The following is a 23,740-nucleotide window of genomic DNA, read 5'->3' as shown; positions in this document are numbered from 1 at the left end:
GAGGTGCGACCGATAATTACCGCGCAATAAAATAAACACGAATACTACCTTCCCATCGGCGTTTCCGTCGTCTGCTACCGCGCCGCCCGCTGGGCGAAGCGGAAAGTATGTACGTCACTCGTTGTCGTCACCAGAATCCGTGACGTTTACCCAAAAACGTCACGAGCCTAGCAACTCCGCTCGTCGGCGTGGTGGTGGCAAGGTGGTGGTAATCCCTGCAGCTCCTTTCCTCGGCTGTTGCGGGTTGCTATGCCGTTTGCCAACAAATGGCAACTATCCTAACACACCTCTTCCTTGTACACCGGTAATCGTACTCCTCCGTGCCCATGCAGCGTCGTTCTAGCCACGGTGAGTTGAATCTTTAATGCGCGCGACATTCGTTGACCCGCTTCCGAAAGTGCGACGATGCGCGTACTTTTCGTCTTAAGTGGACCGGCTTATGGAAATCGAACTGCGGGATTATAATCTCACAGGTTGCACGGAAGGTGAAGCCGATACCGATCACTCCGAGGGGCCTTGAGACGATCCGCGCACGCTGGCGGCACGCGCTCTCTTGGGCCGAGACGCGCGCAGAGATCGCGACGCTTGCAAGGCACGAGACGATCGCTTTCCTGCGCGCGCGCTGCCGGCCTTGGCGGTGTTGCGGACAAACTACGCACTGACGCCCTGATCGTGTCGAACTTAGCGTCTTGCACACTGCTGCTGATGTGTTTCGCTCCGGCAGCTACGCCACCGAGTCACGCCGTATGTTTTGTTTTCCAGCCATGGCCCTTGTGATTGTGGGCGTCGCCGCGGGCTTCATCTCCGTAGCCAGCGCGGATGCTCCCTTGCAGTTGGACGGTGAGAGTACAATATTATCTAGGGCGCCTTCCTGTGACAGAACCTCGCAGCGATACGTATATATTGCCGGTTGAACTATTTTCATAGGGATTATATTTTACCGCAGTCATATATAAATATATGCAAGTTATGCGCGCATATGAACGGCAAGCACTACATCATATCGTACATGCATGAGAGCGTGTATAACATGTCTCGGTGTGTTGTGACCTAATTGTGAGTTGAGAATATATACTGAAGCGGTGATATATCGTTTAGATTATTGAATTGTTGTTATCGGTCTTCACTATATCATCTCGTACACTCGTACACTGCGACCTTCTTCAAGTGAGAACTTAAATCCCAGCCCTATTAGTGTGATTGCAACCACTGTATGTCCACCGTGGCTGAAAGACATGATATTAGATTATATGTATGTGCATATGTATATGTCAGTTTTCGTGTAGGACCTAGCTGACTTCATATTTGAAAACTAGCCACACTTACAGCAGTGGAACCTCGTTCATACGTTCGTGAAAAAAAGAAACACGGGGAAAAATGTACTATCCAGGTAAACTTATACAATCCAAATTCACTAAAACATTATGCAGTTTTGCTTGATAACGATATCGCAAATGTTGTAAATGTTGGGAACGTACCAACGAGGTTCTGTGCGAGGGTGTTCCATCTGTTTTGCCTTCATGAGCACCTCGTTTCAGGTTCAGTGAGGACTGATGAACTTGGCCAGCGTTGCCGGAACGATCGACACTGCTTTGAGCACAGCATCAGACATGTGATTTGTGTGGATAGTCGATGCGTCTGTCAAGACGGGTACAAACCTGCCGTTGTAGATGATTGGGTTGAATGCAAGCTTGGTGAGTTCCCGCATCATTGTTTGCACGCAATTTACAATGAGTTGGAAACTATACACTAAAGGGGTACGTATATGAAAAGAAAAATAACTGAATGAGCGGTGAAAGGTGGGCGCTACTTGGTATAAATCTTGAAAGCAAAAGGATGCTGTTTATTAAGGCAGCACGATTAGTGAATCGCAGTCACTGACCAAGTCTGTAAAAGGATCGACATTTCAGAACCCATGCGAGGTTTCGAAATGTCTAGTTCTTTACAGACACTTGGCTAGTAACCGCGATTTACTTCAAGGGTGTTCAAATAGTGATCTTCGAGAGTGAATTGAATACTGCTAGAAGCAAATCGAATCAAACATAGAATATCATTACAACAGTTTTTGCACATTGAATAGCCACTTGTAAAACAATGGTCATAGCCTGTTATACAAAATTTTAGCATTAAAAGCACAAATAGAACATCAGGTACAAATAACGTTCTTCACATGCGTGGAACCCTTTAGTGCATGTGTCCGTTAGAGTCTGGTTCTTCGAGTGATTTAGTGACTCTCATGTTTTGTGCTCACATTATATATACTATGCCTGTATACAGGTGATGTTAGTCATACTTTTGCACCACCAATATTGGGTACAATTGACATTTCGAAACATTCGTAAGCTATTTAAAAAATATTAACTTTTACGAATAGCGGCTATTCAGTTCAAAAGCCAGGTCATAGAAGACATTGTTCAATTCAGTATTCCAAACATTTGAATATTCACACTTTTTTGCTAGCCAACCTGTGCCTGATAAACGTATGTCGAACTCTCGATTGTGTTAAAACGGGATAATACTATGTGCTCGTCATATCCTGTTTTGTCCGCCTTAAGATTTGCTTTTCGCTTTCAAGATATACCGTATTTCCTCGCATATAACCCGCAACCAAAAACAGAGAAATGTGCTTAAAAAGTGGGGGTGCGGGTTATAAGCAGGGGTTGTATGCATATTTTTTTTGTTTTTGCAGAGTTAAAGGTAAGGGTGCGGTTTACATGCAGGGACGGGTTATGTGCAATAAAATACGGTAATTAACCTAATTTAGCCGTATTAGAAAAATGCCCTTCTACAGTACCAAAAAAAGCTTCACTTACAGAGAGAGCTTTCATACGCTAAAAATAAAGATACAAAACTGAAGCACAGGAGGCGATGCCACCTCAAGGTTCCCACACGAGCTTGTCTTGGCACCGTAGATTATTTTGCGGCTTCTACTCAGCCTAGCTAGTTTATATTGTAATCCGTAAATGTAGCCGACATTAGAGAATTTTAGTTTGTCCATAGACTTCTTATCATTTACATTTATATGAGTTACCGGAGTAGCATACGTAAGGGCAATGCTGCTAGTGATACCTGACAAGCCCAGCCAGAGACACAAAGCTAATATTGCATTGACTCACGTCCTTTACATCACTGCTAGTGTAAAGCTTATCCAGTTAGATAAACATTAACTCACGGTGTTTTCGTCATTTTTTTTTGACGAGAACACTGGCCTGACTAAAAATGTTTGCAAATGTGTTGTAGTTGGACAAAATGCCACTAGATGTCGTCACCACACTGCCATCGGAAGCTGCAATAACCTGTCAAAATGTAAACCTTAAGAAGTCTACGGACAAACTAAATTTCTCTATTGTATTCTAAAGGATCCAAATACTGAACCTAGTAAGTGTTCGTTTCGAGAACTTTTATTGCACCACAGCAGCTCAAATGAAAAAAAATAATGTGCTTTCATGTAACCACACTGATATGCCAGCATTAGTGTTCTTTCACAAAACTTAAAAACAAAACCAAATTTTGGCTTTCATTTTCTATAGTAGCTAGTAAAGAACCTCTCACTGCGAAGTGAACAAAGGCAGAGCTTAGAACGACTACTTTGTCAGTCAAGACAGGTTTAGTATTCGTCTTTTGTGTCCCCTTAACGTCATCATTTAAACTTCTGAAAGTGAGCTTTCCAAGATGTACTTTCACATTCAAGCAATATATAAATAAACATGCAGTCACACTTCTAAGATCTTTTTCATTAAATAAGATTTCTGCTTCAGAGAAAAGCAACAATCCTTTGCTTAACTATCGTGTGACTGTAGGGTGAGAACAGCATACACTATCACTGCCAACATTTTATTGACGTACAATGCTGGAGATTGTAGCACTGTCACTTTGGCAGCTTCTGGGGCTTTCCGGAAGTGTACATTCATGAGCAGTATCTAAGGGAACACTGAATTCCTGTTTAAGCTACTATTACTTGACATGTACAGACATGAGTGTGACATATTGATTTGCAAGAGGTACAAGGGGTGTTAGAAGTTCGCAGGCTGCTGTCCCATGTGTTCCTATGGCAGCGTGGCCTGTGAACTTTTGAACACCCCTGTGTTTTTCCACTTGAACATTTGGTGCTATGAACACCTTTGTGCTTGCCAGCTGCTTTTAGCCACTGTAGCTTCTTGAATGCAATTTCAGCGTTCCCTTTCATATTGCTCGGGACTGTACTTCTGTGTAGAGTCAGGAGGCTGATTTTGCGTACACTTCTTTGCTTTCTTTTCTTTTTTGTTATTGGAAACCCATAATCATTCTAATATTCACAGAGGGTTGGGCATGGAGCTGTGGGTGTAGTGACCCTTAGCTTCTAGAAGCCTTGTCCTCCGCTGCTTCCTTTCTAGAGATAAAGTATTGTCTTCTGTTTTTTCCTCTCTCTTTTTGTCCTACAACTATGTACACACGTCGAGTGGAGCATTGGGACATTACACCGGGAGGCTGCTGTTTGATCTCACCATGTGACGCAAAATTTTTATTTTATTAAAGAAGTCCAATATAAGGCAAGACACGAACCTACCTGCCTAATCAGTTCAATGTGCCTCTTAGAAGGCAAAAAATGCCTTGCGTTAAAAATGTACTCTGATTTAGGTGCACCCTTAGTGGTGAAAATTTCCTGCACCTTTCACTATGGCGTGTCTCATAATCATATGGAGGTTTCGGCACATAAAACTGCAGAAATTATTATTGTTCGTGCTTTCTCAATGTTTTCATTTAAAAGAAAGGTTGCCACTTTGTTTTATTTTTACAGAGACCTTGATAGGTGACAGCTGCTCTTCGGCAAAGCCCTGTTCGCGCTATTCACGAGCAGTGTGCCTCAATGGAACGTGCATGTGCAAGGATGACACATACTTTGCTGATGACCATTGTGAGAAGTTTAGTAAGTATACAAGCTGCATATTTTTCATTTCTTTTTTTTTTATCCTTTTGCCAAAACTGCCTACGACTCATTTTTTTCCAAGTGGTAGAATGTGCATCATTGTTGGTATGCATTTGATTCAGTGAGCATTATTTAATAATGCGTAGATGGCAAACGTGTTGTATTGCTATACTGGAAACATATGAAGTCAGTATACAAGTTATGTAGCATATTTCAATTTCCTGCTGTGTGTGAAACAGGGCATAGAATGACAGATTATACCGTCTTTACGATTTTTTTCCTTCTTTCTAATCTTGCAGCCTCGTTTGAAAAGCAAGGAGGGGAGAGCTTCCATACTACGTCCAAGTTCAACGTCCTAGCTATCCTCATGATTGTTGCCATTTTAGTCGTCGCACTACTGTTCCTCGTGAACCAGAGGCAAGCATTACTTTTCGATGGTTTCAAGTCTAACAGGTGCTCTCAGAAATGCCTATCTGTGCCTACCATGCATTCTCTGAAGATGTCTGAATGCACATAGTTACCTCGGGAGCTCGTGTTTAGAGAGGCCTTGCAGCGCTCTTTCAACATGGTCAGAAAATGTGGCTAATCTGCAGTCAAGGCTCCGATGAACATGTGAGCCAGATACTGTAGCACTTATTGCAGCAGGGAATTGACAATCTCATGTCAAAAGCAGCCAAACATCACTTCTTCTCTCTTCTTCCCTGTGCCATCTCCCACTACCAGTGGTCCAAAAATATCGCAAGGGGGGTGGACACACATCTTTGCCTTGTGTGGCCATTTTGTTTTTACAAATATAGGTTTTATTTTTAATTGCCCTATTTATCAGATTGTACGTCGACTCCAATGTCGGTCGACCACCCTAAAATGACGTGGCAAATGGAGAAAAAAAGCGTGAATGCATTTTATAAAGGAAATTTATTTACGATGTCGCTGAAGAAAACAAACTCGAATTCCAGTGTGCAAATGTGACTTCACGGCAGTGCTTCAAAGCTATGCAGGAAAGCTAGCTTGGCGGCAAACGCGGGGATCATTTTTAGAAAATTTTCTGCGAATTGTTGCTCAGGGTGCTGGTTGCACACGAGAAAATACAGTATATGTTACAGTTAGAGCCGGAACGTAAACATAATGTCGTAAGTATGCCACAGCGTGCCCGAATTCTCGTTTGTTTTGGTTGTAAGTCGACCCCCCAACTTTGGACTTCAAATTTAGATAAAATGGGTTGACCTGCAATCGTCTAAATACAATGTACAAAAATGAAAATCATGCTGACGTCATGTGACATCGCCTTATGTGATCTCATAATGGCATCACAAATTTTGGCGACCGGAGACATCATGTTGACATCATCAAGCCATAATCTCTGATCACGTGACTTTTTGCATTGTTTGTGTTGACGCCACCACTGACACTGATGGTCATTTTTCATATTGGATGAGACATCTTAGGCTTTCGCCTCAAGATATGAATCCTCACTTGAACCACAACTATCGACTTTGTACCAGTTTGCCGAAGCGTTTATACCAATGCGTACCAATTATGTGACTCCAACTTTAATTTATGACACCTTAATGTCCACTCTATCATATACCACCCTTAGCTTAAGCCATTCAGTCCCTTTTATGTATATATTTTTATCATGGTTTTCAGGAAATTCGCACTGGTGCTTAACAGGGTTGTCTGGAAGATAGCACAGAGTGTCACTCGGTACTTGTGCCACCAATCACACTATCATACTCCAGCAGTCGGATTCATACTTCATCGTCCATGGCGTCCCCCAAACGGTCGTCATAAATAAATAATGGTAGATGATCGAAAATTCTTTATTTAATTTTCATTTTACAGACAAGCATAATAAAATTTGTAGCCCGTTAGAAGTAACCCATAACATTGCAGAAAGTTTGTGCTCTACCGTGCATTCTGAAACAGAAACAAGGAGGATTAAAAAGAATTGCTGGAGTGGAAGTTATGCCTCAAAAGTGAAGCCCAGAATCTTACCAGTGACAAGATAAAATGCTAGCGTGTAGCAAAGAAAAAGCATCTTTTTACTCCCGTGCCCTACCACTTTAATAGGGGTAATTTTTGGGAAGAGGTAGTGCTCGATGTGTGCTTTTGCGTTACAAGTTTCTTTAAAAGCCTCAAAGTCTTGGCAAATTTTATTGGAGATCCATTCATCAGTACTCTTCTCGTTAGGTTGCTTTTACTGGGGACAACGCTGTCTTACCTCAAAATTAGCCTAGCATTTAGATTAACTGAGCAAAACCACTTTATCTCTAAGCAGGCACCACCCAAAAAGAGCTTGTTTCGGAGACAAACCAGGGGCAAACTGTGGCTTCACCTTTGCTGCTGCTGGTAATGTGTTGCGAGAGCTTCCACTCCAGAATCCTTCTTCCTTTAATCCTTGAACGGAAAGCAACTTTCACTTTTGTACTTTGCTCCTGCTTTTTGGAAGGGTTTCAGGGTTGGTTTTACAGAGAGTGTGCTACATTTAACTGGCAAGCATCTCAAATATTATGTTAAAAAATTCGGGGATGCTTAAGCTTCGCCTTTAAGAGTTGAACGCGATAGCGATATCCGTCCCCATCCTCATCGGGCTCTGTCTCGCTTGTCATTATGTTCAGTCAACTGGTTTCACACACGCACACACACACACACTCAACATACCTATGGTAAAGGTAAAGGTTTCCGCCCGCGGTGGGTGCCCAGGCCCACTAAAAAGACACCAGACTCAAATGTCATTGATTTGACAATAAAGTTTCCGTTCCGCCCTCTTCAACGGCACTTTTATGACAACAGTGTACCCACTATACATGTGTGTAAGAGAATGCGCTCACTAATGTGTGTGCCCTTTGTAATGGGTGGCATGCTTTAAACCAGCAGCAATTACACGCGTGATACTTTTTCGAAGTTGCGATGCACACACTACGTGTTCGTAAGGGAATACGCGCAATAATGTGTGTGCCTTTTGTAATGGGTGGCCGGCTTTAAACCACCAACTCGTTATGCAGTTCACATGGTGTGACACCCAATGGCAATATACGCTTGTACCCCGTTTTACTGCGATATTACATCTCGTACTGTGACACCTGTACACAGGATGCATATGTTTGTGAAGCAATAAAGTTAATTTCAGTGCAGTTCCAAGCAATGGAGTGGCTCTGTTGTAGAACACCTGCTCGCCACGCAGACGCCCTGGGTTCGATTCTCACTCGAACCTAAAATTTTTTATTATTTATTTTTTCGGTCACGGACAAGATGATGATTTTTGCTCACAACCAGCGACACCGATGCTGACACCGGAATTCCTGTGGAACGAGCTCTTTAACGGCTATCGCGTTAAAAGCTAAATCTTATGGTGGGGGACACTAGCAAGGGTGTTAGGACCCCCTGATCCCTTCCCCCATCATCTACACCACTCCCCACTACGTAGCGACTAGACCCAACCACGCAGCTAGTGGTTGCAACAGGCATTGGCCGATTTCATGAACAGTGTGTTGGTAGACAATTTCAAAGGCCACGTTCCATGTTGGTAGATACCGCACGGCCACCCACGGGGCGTTGGCATCTTGCACGACTATACCAGAAGTGGTGGCCGGTATGTTCACAGAAAAAGAAGAGAAAATGCTCGAGGCCACGATGTGCTTTGGCACAACATTTGGGCGGTGCATTGCCCCATGCTTTCAGTGCGTTCATAGAAGGAAAAAAAAAGTGTTTATTTGATGCAATAACCCCACTTGAGCTTGATGGATTTGAACAATTTTTTGGAAGGAGATTCTTGGGGCAGCAGAGTTCAGTATTAAGGTCATTCTATGACGACCTGGAAGGGTGTTGCTGGGTTCCTTTAAAGGGCCCCTAAACCAGCCAGAGGTTGAAATTTAGTTGTGGTGTTGCAGTTGTGCATGAGTCTTCAACAAATACGGAGCCGCGAGAATTCTTCGATACGGTGCTGCAGCAGCAGAGTTGCATGCGTTCAATGATACAAAAGAGGCCCCCGTTCGTCCGTTCGCCACTCCTCCTGGCCGAGTACACCTCCTCACCATGTGAGGATGAAGATCAGCCGGCGCACGTACCCTAGGGCAGACAAACGTGTATTGTGGATGACAAGAGGCGCGAATGTTGATGTCGCGGCGAATGCTGAGGATTACTGAAAGTCCCGGAGAGGAGAAGGGATCTGCGTTTGTGTGTGTGTACGTGTTCCTGTTACCGTCCCGTCTTCTTCGCGCAGTTTGAACTTTTACGTTACCATGAACCGACTAGCCCAACAACATGTGTTGCTTGATAAGGGATTGTTTCTTGGCATTTGTGGGGCACCCACGGCTCGTAGCGCTGCCACGTTTGGCATTGTTGATCGTGACGGCATTCTGAACTCTATGCTCGCGTTTACTTGAAATGTTAAAAAATTATCAGAGGTGGTTTAGGGGCCCTTTAAGTACACAGGAATAGAGAAACAGTTTTTATTGGCATCTGCTGCACTGTACTTGATGAAGTTTGTTGTACATAAATTAAAGAGTTAAAATTGACTGACTGTAGGGAGGACATATTTGCACAGTGCTAAGTGAACGAGGACATATGAAAGGACACGACACAGGCGCCGACTTCAATTGAAGTCAGTCGAAGTCAGCGCCTGTGTTCTGTCCTTTCATATGTTCTTGTTCACTTAGCGCTGTGCAAATACCATATTTACTCGAATCTAGGCAGGCTCCAATTCTAAGTCGACCCCCGAAATTCGCAAGGCCGGAAAAAGAAAACTTAATCGTTGTACTCGAATCTAAGCCGACCCCCCCCCCCACACTTTCGCACATCGTTTTTTTTGAAAAAAACATCGGCTTAGGTTCGAGTAAATACGGTATGTCGATTCTAAATCACCAACTAGCCCACGTCTGCCGTTGTATCATGTAGGGAGGAGAGTTATTATCTAGGCCGTCTGTTCGTAGACATTGTTTAATGCAGCATATTGTTGTCAGATAAGTTTGCGCAGTCGCTCGGCATGAAGAAACTGCATAATCTGCACAGGCTGCTTGCTGAGATGTATTTTGCAGACTAAATCAATGTGCTCTTGCACATCACTCCGTAATGTAGTAGCAGTAATGTTTTTTAGTAAGACTTTTGCAGAACTCTCTTAAAGGGTCCCGAAAACACTTTTCCAAGCAACCATCAAATGGCTTCATTAAATGAGTTTATTGCTTCACGAATTGACCGCCGCAAAAATTTTTAGAATCTGTCAAGTACGAGCGAAGTTAGAGATTTGTCGCACGCTGTAATTCCTTTCTCTCTTCTCTCATCACAACGAGCGCGCTGGAAGCTAAGCAGGGAGAGATGGCACAGAGAAAGAAGTTACATCACGCGCACATTGTGACCTTGAGCACTTTTTCTTCTTCTTCTTTTTTTTTTTTTTTTCAAACGAGCGGCTTACTTTCAGTGTGATCACATGCGCGGGGCGGCATCCTGCAGTGACCACAGTAACCATGCAACTCACCACCATGCTCAAATCAGCCAACGGTCGTAAATTTGTGTACATGGCACAGTTATTTGAGTATATGGCATCATTTGTAGAAAGAAGACGGAATGATTCCTAGCTGACTTTGACAATTATCAATTCCAGGCCACGTGCTGTGCTGTAATGTTTGTCTCGCGTGTTCTCCAGAGCCTCGACTACCGATTGGCAGCGTTTTCTGACAATGCTGAAAAAGTGTTGCAGGGCTCCTTTAAGTATTTTAACAATTTCAAGTAAGCTGTAAGTTTGTAAATTAGCACAATTTCCAACTTGATATTCTATAAAAATTTAAGTTCATATATATCTAATGAGTTTATGATGCAGAGCTATGGACTTGTGATATTTACTACACAACTTTTTCAAAAGCGTGAAAATATTTTGCAATTTTCATTAAAGCTGTGCGGTTTAGGTTAGGAGAATTTATGTTTTCCTTGCAAATGCAATATAGTATAGCACTCAAATTGTTCACTGGCCACTTATTGGAATCATTTCTGTGTTTCACACGTACATGAACAGGAAAATTGGAGATTGTTGCAATTTCGAGACTTGTTACATTTCACCAAAGGTTTGTGATGTGTATGGTATTGAAGGACATTATCTCAGGAATCCTTTTCTGCAAAAGAAAAAAATAATAATAAATAAATAAAAATAAAATTTTTAGTGCACTGGAAGTTGGGCATGTCAGGAGGGCTAATTGCTTAGAGTTTGCACATGGAACTTTCATGTATAAAACTGTTAAGCACCTTTAACTGCTGGAATGAATGACTAGGTACAGCACTAGTCCCTATAGTCTTCTGTCACTGAGCACCAGGTTGTGGGTTCAATTCTGAGCTGCATTTCAGTGGAGGTGAAATGTAAAGAGCACTTCTGTTTGTCAGTCAGTCAAAATGCACAAGGACCCCATTTCTGCGGTGTCTTTCATAGTGCCAGTGTTGAATTGATAGATAGATGAATTAGTCAAGTCATTGTGCCTCGCTTATGTCGCTGCTTTTCTTAACTTTTCCAGGAACATGTTCTTTTATTTCCCATGCTGCATGAGAGATTCCACGCTTGCCGCTCTGCAACGAACAGCTGCAGTTGCCATTCCTACAGACCAGCCCATTGCTCCGAGCAATATTCATGGTGAGCAGCGTCGTAAACTTTCCAAGTTTTGCTTACTGTTTACGGGTTACCCATTCGTGTGCCAAAAAGCAGTGTTAATTCAGCCTTTGCAGACATTTTCCAATTCGAGCAATTCACTCGTATATCAGAGACAGCGAAGCCCAGTAAGGCAGCTCCAAAGGTCTTGAGGGCCTCTTTTGCCACAGCCTGGAGTTCACCCAAGACCATAGGTCGGCAAACTCACTCGGGGGTCGACTCACTCAGACTCGGATCGAGCCGTGAGCCCGAGTCCGGGGGAGTAATATTTGAGTGAGATTGAGTCTGAGCAAGTCCGGTTGAGAAAAAGTTTAGTGAGCCCGAGTCCGAGCAAGTCCGTTTGAGGAAAATTTTGGTAAGTCCGAGTGACCCCTAAGTGAAAAATATATTTCTCGAGTGAGTCTGAGTGAGCCCAGCATTTTTCGCTGACCTACGGACTTTGCCAAGAGGTCACTTCGTCCAGTGCCCTTCCTTGACTACACTTTTCAAGTGCTTTACTGTGTATTCACTCTTTGTACTTCCACATGTAGCCTGTGCTATATCCTACGTGTGTTCGTGCATACTGCGCCAGCTCTAAGGCTTACGGCGGTGTCTGGCTTCTGGCCGCGCATATCCCATTGTTGTGACTGCGCTGCTTTGCATCCTAGCGCTGATTCATCACCGAAACCCCGTGAGCAATACGATGGCTTTCCAGTGCTTTCATAAACTTTTGTTTGTCTTTGTAGGTATCCACACCTCAAACTCTCAAGGCTCATTGAACATATACCAGGTACGTTAGCTTGTTTTTGCTCTGTTGTTTCGTTTACTCTTATTCTTGCATGTGAACAGAAGGTGTTCTGTACACCAGCATTTGCTGTGATGCTGTCTTGCTCAGTCATGGGCACGTTACCAGTAAAAAGTAACAGTGTTACAGTTACAGTTACCTAAGCCAAAAAAGTAACTCTGTTACAGTTACAGTTACAATGTTTCCGAAAGTAACTTGTTACAGTTACAGTTACTGTGCAAAAGTAACGTCGTTACTTTTCCGTTACTGTATAAAATAATAGATCACAAATCAAATTATAGAATTTATTTAATAAGGGTTGCACGTCGTAAAACCCTAGACAAAGGAAACATAAAAGGGGGCCCAACACCAGCAATCACTTTGAACGCCTCTTACTTGAAGTGGAAAACGTGGTTGATGACTGGAACGACGGCGGTATATCCTAAGACGTTTATTAACTATACCCAGAAGCGCATGCGAAAAGCAGCGGGGAGTGCATCACGAGTGGTTACGACGTCCATTGTGTCTGCTCTATATGTTTAAGGTGTGTCAGACTCTGTTCGGAGAGCTTCGGGTCCGCTGGGCATACAAACCGTTTTTAAGTCCCGTTATTATACCTTGGAACATGACAACGTGTGTTCAGGAAATCCTAAGACCGCACACCTGCGGATGATCATGGCGGTATCTAAAAGTGCGATGCGGGGATCGGCAAAACGGGCAGGAAATGATCAACGAGGCCTAAAGAACTCAAGCGGAATGTCACTAAAGCAACCCATGCAACGCGTTCTAAGACCGAGCTTGTTGAGCACTGCTGGATGACAGGTCATAGCTTTGACCTAAACAATGCGACGATGCCGGTTTGTGAACGAAGGTGGGGGGAAAGCAACTCCTGGAATCGTGGTTCATTCGCCGCGGCTTGCAAAAACAGCCGTGGCCCCCCACTGGACATTTACAAGGACATGTGTGACTAGTGGACTGGTTGACCTCGGCTCATTTTTTTTTTCTTTTTTAGGATGCCACCTGCATTGGGGGTTAAACGTCTGTCATTTTGTTAATAATTGTTGCATTAAGTCGGAGTAAACATTTTACAACCAGTTACAAAGAAGTTTTACAATATCGCTTCGCTAGTTCACGGAATTTCTGGCCTTAGCCGTTTCACGTTCTGCTGTTTTCTAGCCACCTGCCAAACACGATTAGCTCGGAGCCTCAGACGAGGGAGACTATAAACATGGCATCCTAATGCTCCTCCACCTGTACACCAAGAACATAGCTAGATGGTCAAGTGACGAAAAGGATATATGTGCTGAAAAAAAAAAACGGACGTGAACTTAGCAGGCTGTTCAGTTGAACCACGATTGATTTACATGACCTCCAACCTCGGTCTTCTGCAGGGAAGATAATACGCACCTCCTCTCCTAAACTGCGAGGGGAGCCCTATTCTGGAAAGTTGAGGGGTGGAGAGGATATATGGTAAAGAAGAAAGTTCGAAAAAGTGTTGCTGTTGGATAATTTTTCATAAAGACAGAAGTAACTGTAACGGTATTTTCCGTTACAGTTACTGTGAAAAAAGTAACAGTGTTACAGTCACAAGTTCCTCTAACTTAAAAGTAACTAGTTACAGTTACAAGTTACTGAAAAAGTAACTAGTTACCGGTAACGCGTTACTAGTAACTAGTTACTGCCCAAGACTGGTCTTGCTGCCACAAAGCAGTCTGCACATCTTTTCATTGACAAATATGCCACCTCTCTATTCCAGATGCAGCAAGACAAGCCGCCATCTTATGCAGATACAGTGCTCAATGTGGTTAGTATATAAATACGTTTACTTAAGCTTCGATGCTTCTTCAAGCAATGGCCTTTCTTGAGCCTTCTCTCCCAGGTGTAGCCACTTGTGCAGTACTGTACTGGAGTCGAGTCAGGTCCCAGTCCTGGCCTTTATGAGAGCCATCGTATGCTGGTCAACGCTATAGTTTTCATTAAGGGGGGAAGCTGCTTTCTGGGACCAGACCAAAATAATTGATTTTTCGCAGATATGATTCTTGGATTCTGCCATTACTGATGTATGACCTCACCAATTTTCATGCATCTTAAATCATTATCTTAGCCATAACAGTATTTCATACCGCACCAGCTATTGATGAAATTTTGTTTTTGTATATTTTCTCTGTTTTTCTTCCCCATAGCCTTACAGTCTTCTAACAAGCTTTTCCCACCTTTGGCACACTCTGTAATGATCATTTTTGTTGGGCTGAAAATCTGAATGTTTTGCGAGTGCAAAAGGGCATCAGCCATTACTTTGGGAGCAGTTATAAATGTTTTGAAAGGGTGAACTGAGGTACACACCTTTTCTGTCATTCACGTGAGAACTTTCAAGCATCGTGGATTTTGTTCTAGGAACCATGAAATTACACTTGATGCGCTCCTTGGCATGTGTATAATTCAATGGCATTTAACTAGCAAGATCTGTGCAGCCAGTTTAATAAATATGGGACCAAATGATGTTTTCATTAATTCATTTTAAAAGTAATGGCATAGTGTACATAAACTGAGTTCATGTGTGGTGTGAGCGCATTTAAATATGTAATCTCTAAAGTTTTCATAATCCTAGCTTAAATAACATATTTAAAAACCTCTTCCGCACTTAACTTAGGTAAGGATTCACCCTTAAGAAGCCCAGGACTAGTTGTTGAAATCAATCCAGAGCTTTCTATTGAGGCTGCTCTAATACTTGAAGAAAAACAGCGCTCACAGTGCTCTTTCTGTCTACTCTGTCCTTTTTTTCCTAAGTTCGTGCGCTGCAAAAACGTGCCAGTATGACTTGAAGAAAAGCCAGCAAAATCACGGGACACGAGACAGAGGCATGTGCACACAACACTGGAACTACGCTCATGCGTACAATGCACATGCCTTGGGAGGTTTCTTGGGTGAATGTTTCCTTTCAACAAAGACACAGTTATTAGTTCCAGCATTGTGTGCGTACGCTTCTTTCTCGTGTCCCGTGAATTTGCTGACTTTTCTTCAAGTAACATCAACCAACTGGCCCAGATTTCGATACTTGTACTCTAATAACCTGGGTCTTTCTTTAGAATTATAAAATGTAGTCAATCAATCAATCAATCAGTAGTATTGAAGTCAAGAGTTTGACGAAACCTCGTCTGGTCGGGAACAAACATGGTCAAAAGTAAGAAGACGCCGACCAAAAACACTTAACAATCGGTAGTATTGCAAAAATTCAGAAAGGTGGTAGTAGCAGATCCTCATTAAGGTATGTTTCATGAACCCTATTCAAAAGGAGGAGAAACAGTGCAAAATTTTGTCAGAGAGCAAGACGAAGAAGGGACAATCAACAGCGCTGACTTACAGCCCCATGCTTGTCATAACCTTGTGTAAGGCATAGTGCAACATAATCTCTCTTTCCTATTCTCTGAGCACTTGCGAACACGGGGCTACGGGAAGGCTGACGGAAGTGCTTCCGTGTCCGTGTGCCTTCCTGTAGTCCCGCGTTCACAGCTGCTACCCAACTCGCCCAAGAAACAGCATGGCTTTCTTGTCCCCCATGCTTTGCACCCAGCAAAATGTATAGATGACGTAGGCTTGAAGTGTACATTTATGCTGTTTTATGTGCACATGCAGCAATACCTCCCGTCGTACCAAGAAGCAGCAGCATCCCCTCCTGTCCCTAAGCCATCGTGAATCAATCCTCGGTGCAATGCGGTCAAACCTCTCCCAGCAGTCCCCATATCTGCAGTGGAATCCCTCCCACACCAGAGACTCGGAAGTCAATGAAGAACGAAGGCATGCACAAACACCACAGCTGACGCAGAACTTGTTCTGCTTGTTCCAGTGCAAAGCCTTCTCCAGAAGCTGTGGCTCCACGTCCCCTCAAATCTCCTGAAAGGCGCTAGTCATAGGCGTGTACGCGTACACAGCTGTCTAGCTAGCTGCAGCTGTTTTCCCTAACCCAGTGATGTGCTTCGTGCAAGTTTGTGTACACAAATTGTACATGGCATAAGCTTTCTGTAGTCCTCTGTGGAAAGCTGTTTACCCAAGTGGAAGTATGCAAACATTCAGTAGTTTATTGTGAGAAGCTGTCTAGCCAAGTTAAAGCATTCTGTAGTTATTTGTTGAAAACTGTGTACCTGTGTTAAACTACGCAAGCTTATCGGAGTTGTTCCTACAGCTCTTAGTTATTGTTTTCCTGTTCGGCATCCTGTTCACTTGTGTGATGAGACAAAGTATTCCAGATGCATAATGTCATGAAGCCTACTAACTAGCTTGCTACCGAGCAAGTGAAACACTTTTCTCCTCCCCTTTTCCTTTTCAAGGCACGTGTTGTATGGATCTTTCATTTGTTTGTTGAGCACCCAGAGTGGCAGCAAAGAAATGCCTGTCGTACTGTCACTGTTATGTCTATGAATGTTTACTTGTACAGTCATACCCTTCTGACAAAAAAAGAAAAGAAGAAATGCATGTTTGCTAATGCATGTGATAAGAGTGCAAGTGGGACTTAATATGTAGTCACGTTAAACGAAGCATGGCCGACTACCTTAAATTTTGCCCTTAGCAACTCTCGGTCTTGACTTAACAGATTTGCATCTCATAGATCCCATGGAGTTAAATGCCATGGAGTTGCTGAACCTTGTGATAACCACGCTGTGCGAATGTGTTTCTCTGCTTGCTGTTTTTCAAGCTATAGCACCAAGCAGTCGAATAGCAGTTGCTATCGGTGATTGGGACGTGCGTCTATTATAGATACTATAAATGGTGATGATGATTGTACAAGTGTCTCACTCCAGTATTGGAGCTAGTGTCGCCCTTAGAGAGATTGCAACTTAGTTTTGCTACACCATGTACAATGTGTGTGTGCGTGTTGGAACTTTTTTTTTCTTTCTCGCTGCTGTTCACAAAGCGGAATATTGAAAACACCTCTTGGCAGGTGTCATCACAGTACACTTCTATGCAAATATATCTAGCTGCGCTAAATGTAGCCGCACCTGTAATAACTAGCAACCCAATGCAGAAGCAAATGAAAAGAGTATATAGAAATATATACACACACATATATATATATATATGTATTAAATGTAGCACTGTTTTCTAGCTACATACCCACACTTGAGTGCTCTTAGCATTTCTACTTGAAGTATTACCCTGCAGTGTATTATGCTACATACACGTAAGTTGTGTTAGCCTCTATGCCTGCCCAGTAATGCATAGTATTTTTTAAATGAAGCGTTTCTCACAGTGAACATTGTTCCCAGCATGCCGCAAGGTCGTTTAGTGCATTGTTGATAGTGGTACTGTACTACAAGTGGTCACCAAGCTTTGTCAGCGATGTCCTATTCATCTACGACGTTGTGTGTTCGCTTCCAAGCATTATGCTGCTTGAAGTTCTCATCTGTGACCAGCACTGCTTTGCAGGCCCGATATCACGTCACAGGCTATGGCGTTCCAACTGTTGTGCACGATTGAGCCATCTTCTCATAGTGTTAGTGTCATGTCGTTCTCAAAAGTGAATCTGATGCCTGTTTTACTGTCAGTGCCATCGTAAGATTTGAAAATCTTGCTAAAATATCACCTTCCCTCTGGAGGGGAAAAAAAGAAAGAAAAGCTCATGTGAAAGTAGTGTTCAGGTCATGCTAGTGGTGATATTGTGGTCACTCTTGCGAATGGCATGACATGCTTCTGCTACGCAAACCTTGTCATGATGTGAATGCCGACCAATTTATTTTTTGCATGCAATTTTTGCGAGCTCTTTTTGAGCTGGAAAGCACAGTCTGTGCTGGAGGCAATGTCTAGCTACCTCTCGAGATCTGCAAAATGATGAGCAACCATCATTGCAAAAGAGATTTCATTTTGGCTTGTACCTTATATTTAATTGAGTACTTTATTTGTATCTACAGAATTTTTTTTTCATTGTTGTTTGTTATTGTTGTCTCTGTCATCTTCTCCAGACTGTGTTTGTTAATTTATACTTTATCTTACTCCGAGTGCGACTGTTTTTTGCACCACTCGCAAATAATGAGTATACATGTCCACAAATTCCTTGTGTGCAAGCCTTGTCGTGACAAATCGTGCAGCTAATTCTTGATAGTTTAAACTTACTTTGATTGTGCACACTTTTTTTTTCTCGTTTGTGGTCACAGACATGCTTGCAAGGAGTTGTAGTTTGGAATAAACTGTTCCAATTTGTTGAATTGTTGACAGTTATTGTCGCTTCACTATGGTAATGTCCAGTGCAAGAAGTGCTGACATTAATTGGCCCACAAAATTTAATTGTGGAGTTTGGCACATCAACGAAATGTATGTACAGATAGGCTGTGATAGTAGCTGTCTCCAAAATAATTTCAACTGCCCGGATGGCGCTTAATGCATTCCCAGTACAGCACATAGCATTTTTGTAGTCTGCCCTATTAACGTGGCCTGGAATCAAATGCATAACGTAATGCTTAACAGCATGCAGAAATCCACAGCTGCGTAATTGGTGCAGTGAGTCCTCTTGTCTTCCAGTTGTAACTGCGAGTGTGTGCACTTGTGTTAATAAGTCCTGCATTATATGAATCAAGTATCGCAAGTGATTTTCTGATAGAACAAAAAAAAAAGTGAACAGGATGCCAGCCTATGCTGGAATATTTATCTGGGACCGTCAGGATCTGAAGGACTACCAGTGAACTTATATCCCCTTGAGGCACAATGTCCACTCATGCAACTCGTTTTTGCCAGTTTTTTGGGGCCAAGGAGGAGAAAAACGAACCTTCTGCACGATCGCTGTGTCCTGACTTAAACCTCCATGCGCTGTGTACGGTGAAGACACTACGATGTTCTGCGGCTTGGTCGGCGTGTCTCTTTCCAAGACCTACATCAAAAATATAATTTTTCTTTGCTCTAAATGAATACAACCAAAAACAAATTGCACATGCATCTTGAGCCTATGATTTGATTCTTCTCATGCAAAAATGGAACATGACTGACTGCAGAATAATTATATTTAATGACACACTCATTAGGATTAAAAGTCGTACAAAAGAAAATATTACTTAGTTGTATTTCTTGGGATGTAACGTCGAGTGCCTTGGAATTATGTTGTGCGAATTTGACACATTTGCAGACAGTAGATCATAATACGTGCCTGAAGGGCATATTAAGCGTTTTGGCACTCTTACCGTGACTAGAGACTGTATGTGCACTTGTTTTATAATTAAGGAAGACAACATTACATACGATTAAGCACTGTATGGAACAGTGCCCATTTCTACTGCTGGTGGCCTTCACTAAACATTCGATACCGTAATACACTGCAAACGCTTTTCCGCATAACAAAGCTACACTGTGGTGAGGCTGCTTATAGCGAATCAGTTATCTAGAAACACATGTGAGTTACGTAAACAAACAATGCATTGAATATGAGGGGCAGTGCAAGCCATGGACGGCAACGTGCGCGTCATAATATGGAGAAAGCGCACAGCACAGATTTTGCTTGCACTTCATAATGATGGATTTGCTTTAGTAGGCTTCACCGCCACACAGTCGTGTAATGCGAAGAGAACTTAGTGCCGTACTGTGAAGCGTACTACATGTGGCCGTTCAAAGCCTACGTGGTCTGGGATTTTTCTTAGAGTATATAGAGTAGAGGTGTTTGCACTTCATAATGATGGATTTGCTTTAGTAGGCTTCACCGCCACACAGTCGTGTAATGCGAAGAGAATTAGTGCCGTACTGTGAAGCGTACTACATGTGGCCGTTCAAAGCCTACGTGGTCTGGGATTTTTCTTAGAGTATATAGAGTAGAGGTGTGCACGGGCTCCGGGTAGCCCAAGCCCGACCCGGCCCTCGGGCGGGCCTACGTATTTTCACCACGGGCCCGGGCTGGGCGCTACTTGGAGTTTTATCGGGCCGGGCTCGGGCCCGGCGCAAAGCCCGACTCAAGCCCGAAATATAATGAGTGGGAATTGTTTTCCAGCACGCAAACAGCGCCTTTTCCGCGACCGCCCTTTACCGCTTTTCCTTTCCATTGCAGTTGTTCAGCGAGTGGAGCGACAGTGGTGAGAATGTAGCAGTTACAAAAGATGAGCTCTCCGATTATCTCTCTATGTAATCGCCCTCCTGTTCATCTGAAGTTTTAGACTTCTGGAAAAACAAGCAGCAGAGATATCTCAAGCTTGCAAGGCTGGAAAAAAGATATTAGCAATTCCGGCGACGAGTGCAAGCAGCGAACGTAACTTCAGTTCGGCCGGCTACATAATGCAAAAGCGCCGCACTTCGTTGAAGCCGGAATCGTTGGACTGCTTGCTGTTTTTGCACGACAATTTGTAATCCATGTACCTAATAGAGACAGTTCGTCGTGTGTCGTTTGATCATATTTGGTATGCTCAATAAAATGTCAAATTACCGGAAAACGATGTTTTGTTTTCGCAGCGAACCTTCAAAAAGCCGGGCCGGGCTGGGCGGGCTCGCAGCCCTTTGCTATCGGGCTCGGGCGGGCCTTCGACAAAGTCAGCGGGCCCGGGCCGGGCTCGGGCTCGGAAATACGGCCCGTGCACAGCTCTAATATAGAGTGTTGTAGTGGGGCAGAAATCCTCCCTCCCCAAATACTCAATTTTTTTTTCTTAGTGAGCAAGCAAGAAACCAAAAGACACCCTTTTTAGTCAATCTCTTTTTTTCTAGAGTGGATTTTTCAGTTTCTCACATGGTATTTTTGTGCCTCTTGCAGCCATTAGCCGTGAAAATTTCCGTGCCGTGCCTTTTTACCAATGGCATATGGCTATCGTGGCAGCAAAAGGCATACAAAAAAAATCTTGCATAGGGGCACAAGGCTGGAACCAAGAGCGGAGCATGGGCAGCATTCAATTGTTTCTCTTAGATGCTGCCTTATTTTTATCTTTCTTTCTTCCTATTCTCTCTGTTTTTTTTTTTTCATCTCTTTTTTGTCTCTGTTTCTTCCTCTTTCTAATTCTATCTCTTCAGCTCCCTTTATTTGTTTTTCTCTCTATTTCTGTCTCGCTCTCCGTTTTTTCTCTCTCTGTCTTTGTATCTTTCTCTTCATTCCCTTTCTTTATATATCTCTTTCTTTCTCTCTCTCGCCAATCCAAGTTATTGCATTCCATACCAGACAGCAGAAGAGCACGCGCACCGGGTACACGTGTTCTCCATCCGGACAATCTGAGCTTTTCTGGATAGGTATTCATACTGTCCACAGCCCTAAAAATGGTTTTCATATAGTAAATATAACAGGCGGGTACGGCAACGAGAATTAGTATAAAAAATATTGTTCTTGTGTAGGTCTCGGTGTAGTTCTAAAACCTGAGGAAGTGCGTAGCACGGACAGCTCAGCGATTCCCCTGGCGCTTGTCACCGCCTCGGCGATCGCGCGCTTGCCTCGGCGGTGGCGCCCTCTCCTGCGTGGCGCGGGAATCAGCCGCATATTTCCACCACTGATCTCCACTGGTCAGTGGTTTCCACGTCCGGGGGTGCTATTCTGGACATTGTCAAATTCCGCCATGTTGTCGAATTCCGCCATGTTGATGATTTGATTGGTCACGCGAGGTCGTTCGCATTGTGGCGCTGCAATGGCGTTACGACACAGGAATCCGCGATGACGTAACGTGCCAAAAAATAGTTAATTTTTTTCGAAGTAACGCTTCGCCGTACTCTGTCATGTAGAAAGAAAGGTTTGGGTGGAACAACGAAACCGAAATATGGTACTGAGCTGTGCCTACGGTCAACTTGCGGTTTATCGAAACTACTGCTCGCTTGTCGAAGAGCCGCCATGTCTGCAACACGATTGGACATTGCACTGATGGCGCCCATTGCGTCACAGGACCTCACTTTTTGTAGCGTCAATTTGACGTTGCGTGACGTTGCATCCTGCCAAATTTGCAGCTTAAAATGTGAGAACGATGAAGTGCCCCAAATTGGCCGCCATATTGTTGTAAATTGAGTTGCTTGTTCGATATGCAGCCTCACATACGTATGTGTAGATGCCATTCCGTGAGTTACTTTACAAGCACGTTTTCGGTTAGTAATATTATGAAGTGTTGTACATGAAGCTTGCTTGTTAAAATAAAAGGTTATTGTTTAATTTGGCTTGTTCGAAGTTGCGGTTCTCGCCGCAAGAGAACGCTAGATAAGCGAAGAAAAATGGCGCTGCCCTTTGTTGTGTAGTGGCTGGAGCTGCGGGAAGAAAGAATTCCGCGAGTACCGCGATGATTTTGTGATGACCGATCAATTGTTTCAACTGCGGTGCCGGCTGACGAAGGACACTGTGCGATGGCTGTGCGGGGAGCTTCGCCAGGACCTGGAGAGGTGGCGTACGGGCACGAGAACAGCCCCGACCGTTGTTGTTGTTTTTGTTGAGCTACAAGTACTTTGCGCCCTTCGCTTGTTCGCCACCGGCAGTTACCACGACGCGATCGCGAACAACGAGGACGTGGCGACGAGCTAGTCCAGTGTGGGTCTCACGATTCATGTTGTCATGGAAGCGATCGTCGAGCGCCTCGGCAATGGGTGGATCGCCCTCCCTGCCAAAAGGAAGGCTTTGTCCACATAGATGCAAGATTTGAAGGCTGCGTTGAGGTGGTCGACGACACGTTCGTGTGCATAAGTGCGCCGTATGAAAAGGACGATGGCAACGAGGCTGCTTACTTTTGCCGCAAGAACTTTTAAACCCTCAGCGTCATGATGGTGAGAACAAATTTCATCTTATCCAATCTCGCGCATGCTGTTAGTAGAATGCAAAGGATGAACGTGAAAGACAGCTTTTCGCCACTCTCCAGTATTTTAACGACATTTGCCGTGGCTCCAACTGCAATGATAGAAAAGAACGCAGTAGTCGCGGTAAACGGAGTTTCCGTCACTATTTAGTTTTGGCAGGGGTGACTTGACACCATAAAAAGTTCATCGAGCTTCATATTTGATCGTGGCAGCTTTTAAGAAAAATAATGCATGAGAGGAAATCAAACGTGCTGATTGCGCTCTAATTTCATAAACAGTGATATGCAGACATGCAGTAACTGCCACATATGCAATGAAAGATGCAGCTGTCGAAGCTGCGCTCCGAAGGCAACTCGAGAGAAATAAGTGCGCTGGACCACACAGTTACAGTTCTGCATGTAGCTGGTTGTATTGCTGTTGCCGACTTCCTTCCAATGGAAACAACACTCTGCAGGTATGTGACCAACCCTGCCGATGACTGCCCTCGCACTCGGGGCACGTGCACGACGCCTTTATGTGGAAGATCCACCGTGAGCCAGGACTGGGCAGTGGACGCCGTGGCCAGGTTGGTGAATAGCTGCTTGGTATGCAAGCGTGAGAATGCTTCTGTGGTGTCTTAGTGTAGCAAAACATTATTCATGGTAATTTTATTACACGCTGCATGGTTCTTAACTACTCAAGTCTCTTTGTCCAAATTTCTGCCCCGTATGTTATTACTGGCAGCTACCTTGGT

The 23,740-nt window shown here is 43.7% G+C and overlaps 1 protein-coding gene across 2 annotated transcripts; it reads left to right on the top strand.

Moving 5' to 3' along the window:
* Positions 1 to 144: 144 nt before the first annotated feature.
* LOC119374196 (uncharacterized) lies at positions 145 to 18,494 on the top strand. 2 transcript variants are annotated; one of them, XM_037644255.2, is made up of 9 exons: positions 146 to 348; positions 763 to 840; positions 1,539 to 1,694; positions 4,778 to 4,906; positions 5,206 to 5,323; positions 11,404 to 11,519; positions 12,260 to 12,303; positions 14,054 to 14,101; positions 15,931 to 18,494. In XM_037644255.2, the coding sequence occupies exons 1-9, from the start codon at positions 327 to 329 to the stop codon at positions 15,988 to 15,990; spliced, it is 771 nt and encodes a 256-aa protein (XP_037500183.1). In that variant the 5' UTR covers positions 146 to 326; the 3' UTR covers positions 15,991 to 18,494. The 2 variants fall into 2 exon arrangements, with proteins under 2 accessions (XP_049276306.1, XP_037500183.1); XM_049420349.1 differs by lacking the exons at positions 11,404 to 11,519; positions 12,260 to 12,303; positions 14,054 to 14,101; positions 15,931 to 18,494 and adding an exon at positions 6,554 to 6,716 and having other exon boundaries at positions 145 to 348.
* The last annotated feature ends 5,246 nt before the right edge of the window (positions 18,495 to 23,740 follow it).

The sequence above is a fragment of the Rhipicephalus sanguineus genome, chromosome 11 (assembly GCF_013339695.2).
Source record: "Rhipicephalus sanguineus isolate Rsan-2018 chromosome 11, BIME_Rsan_1.4, whole genome shotgun sequence".
NCBI classification, from domain to species: domain Eukaryota; kingdom Metazoa; phylum Arthropoda; class Arachnida; order Ixodida; family Ixodidae; genus Rhipicephalus; species Rhipicephalus sanguineus.
The sequence above is the reverse complement of the archived record's forward strand: the minus strand, read 5'-3'. Positions and strand labels throughout refer to the sequence as shown.

Excerpts from the sequence above, each read along its gene's own strand:
- LOC119374196 (XM_037644255.2), top strand. The coding sequence starts at position 327 with ATGCAGCGTCGTTCTAGCCACG. Across the intron at positions 1,695-4,777 it reads TTGGGTTGAATGCAAGCTTG|AGACCTTGATAGGTGACAGC; the intron begins GTGAGTTCCCGC and ends TTATTTTTACAG. Across the intron at positions 12,304-14,053 it reads GCTCATTGAACATATACCAG|ATGCAGCAAGACAAGCCGCC; the intron begins GTACGTTAGCTT and ends TCTCTATTCCAG.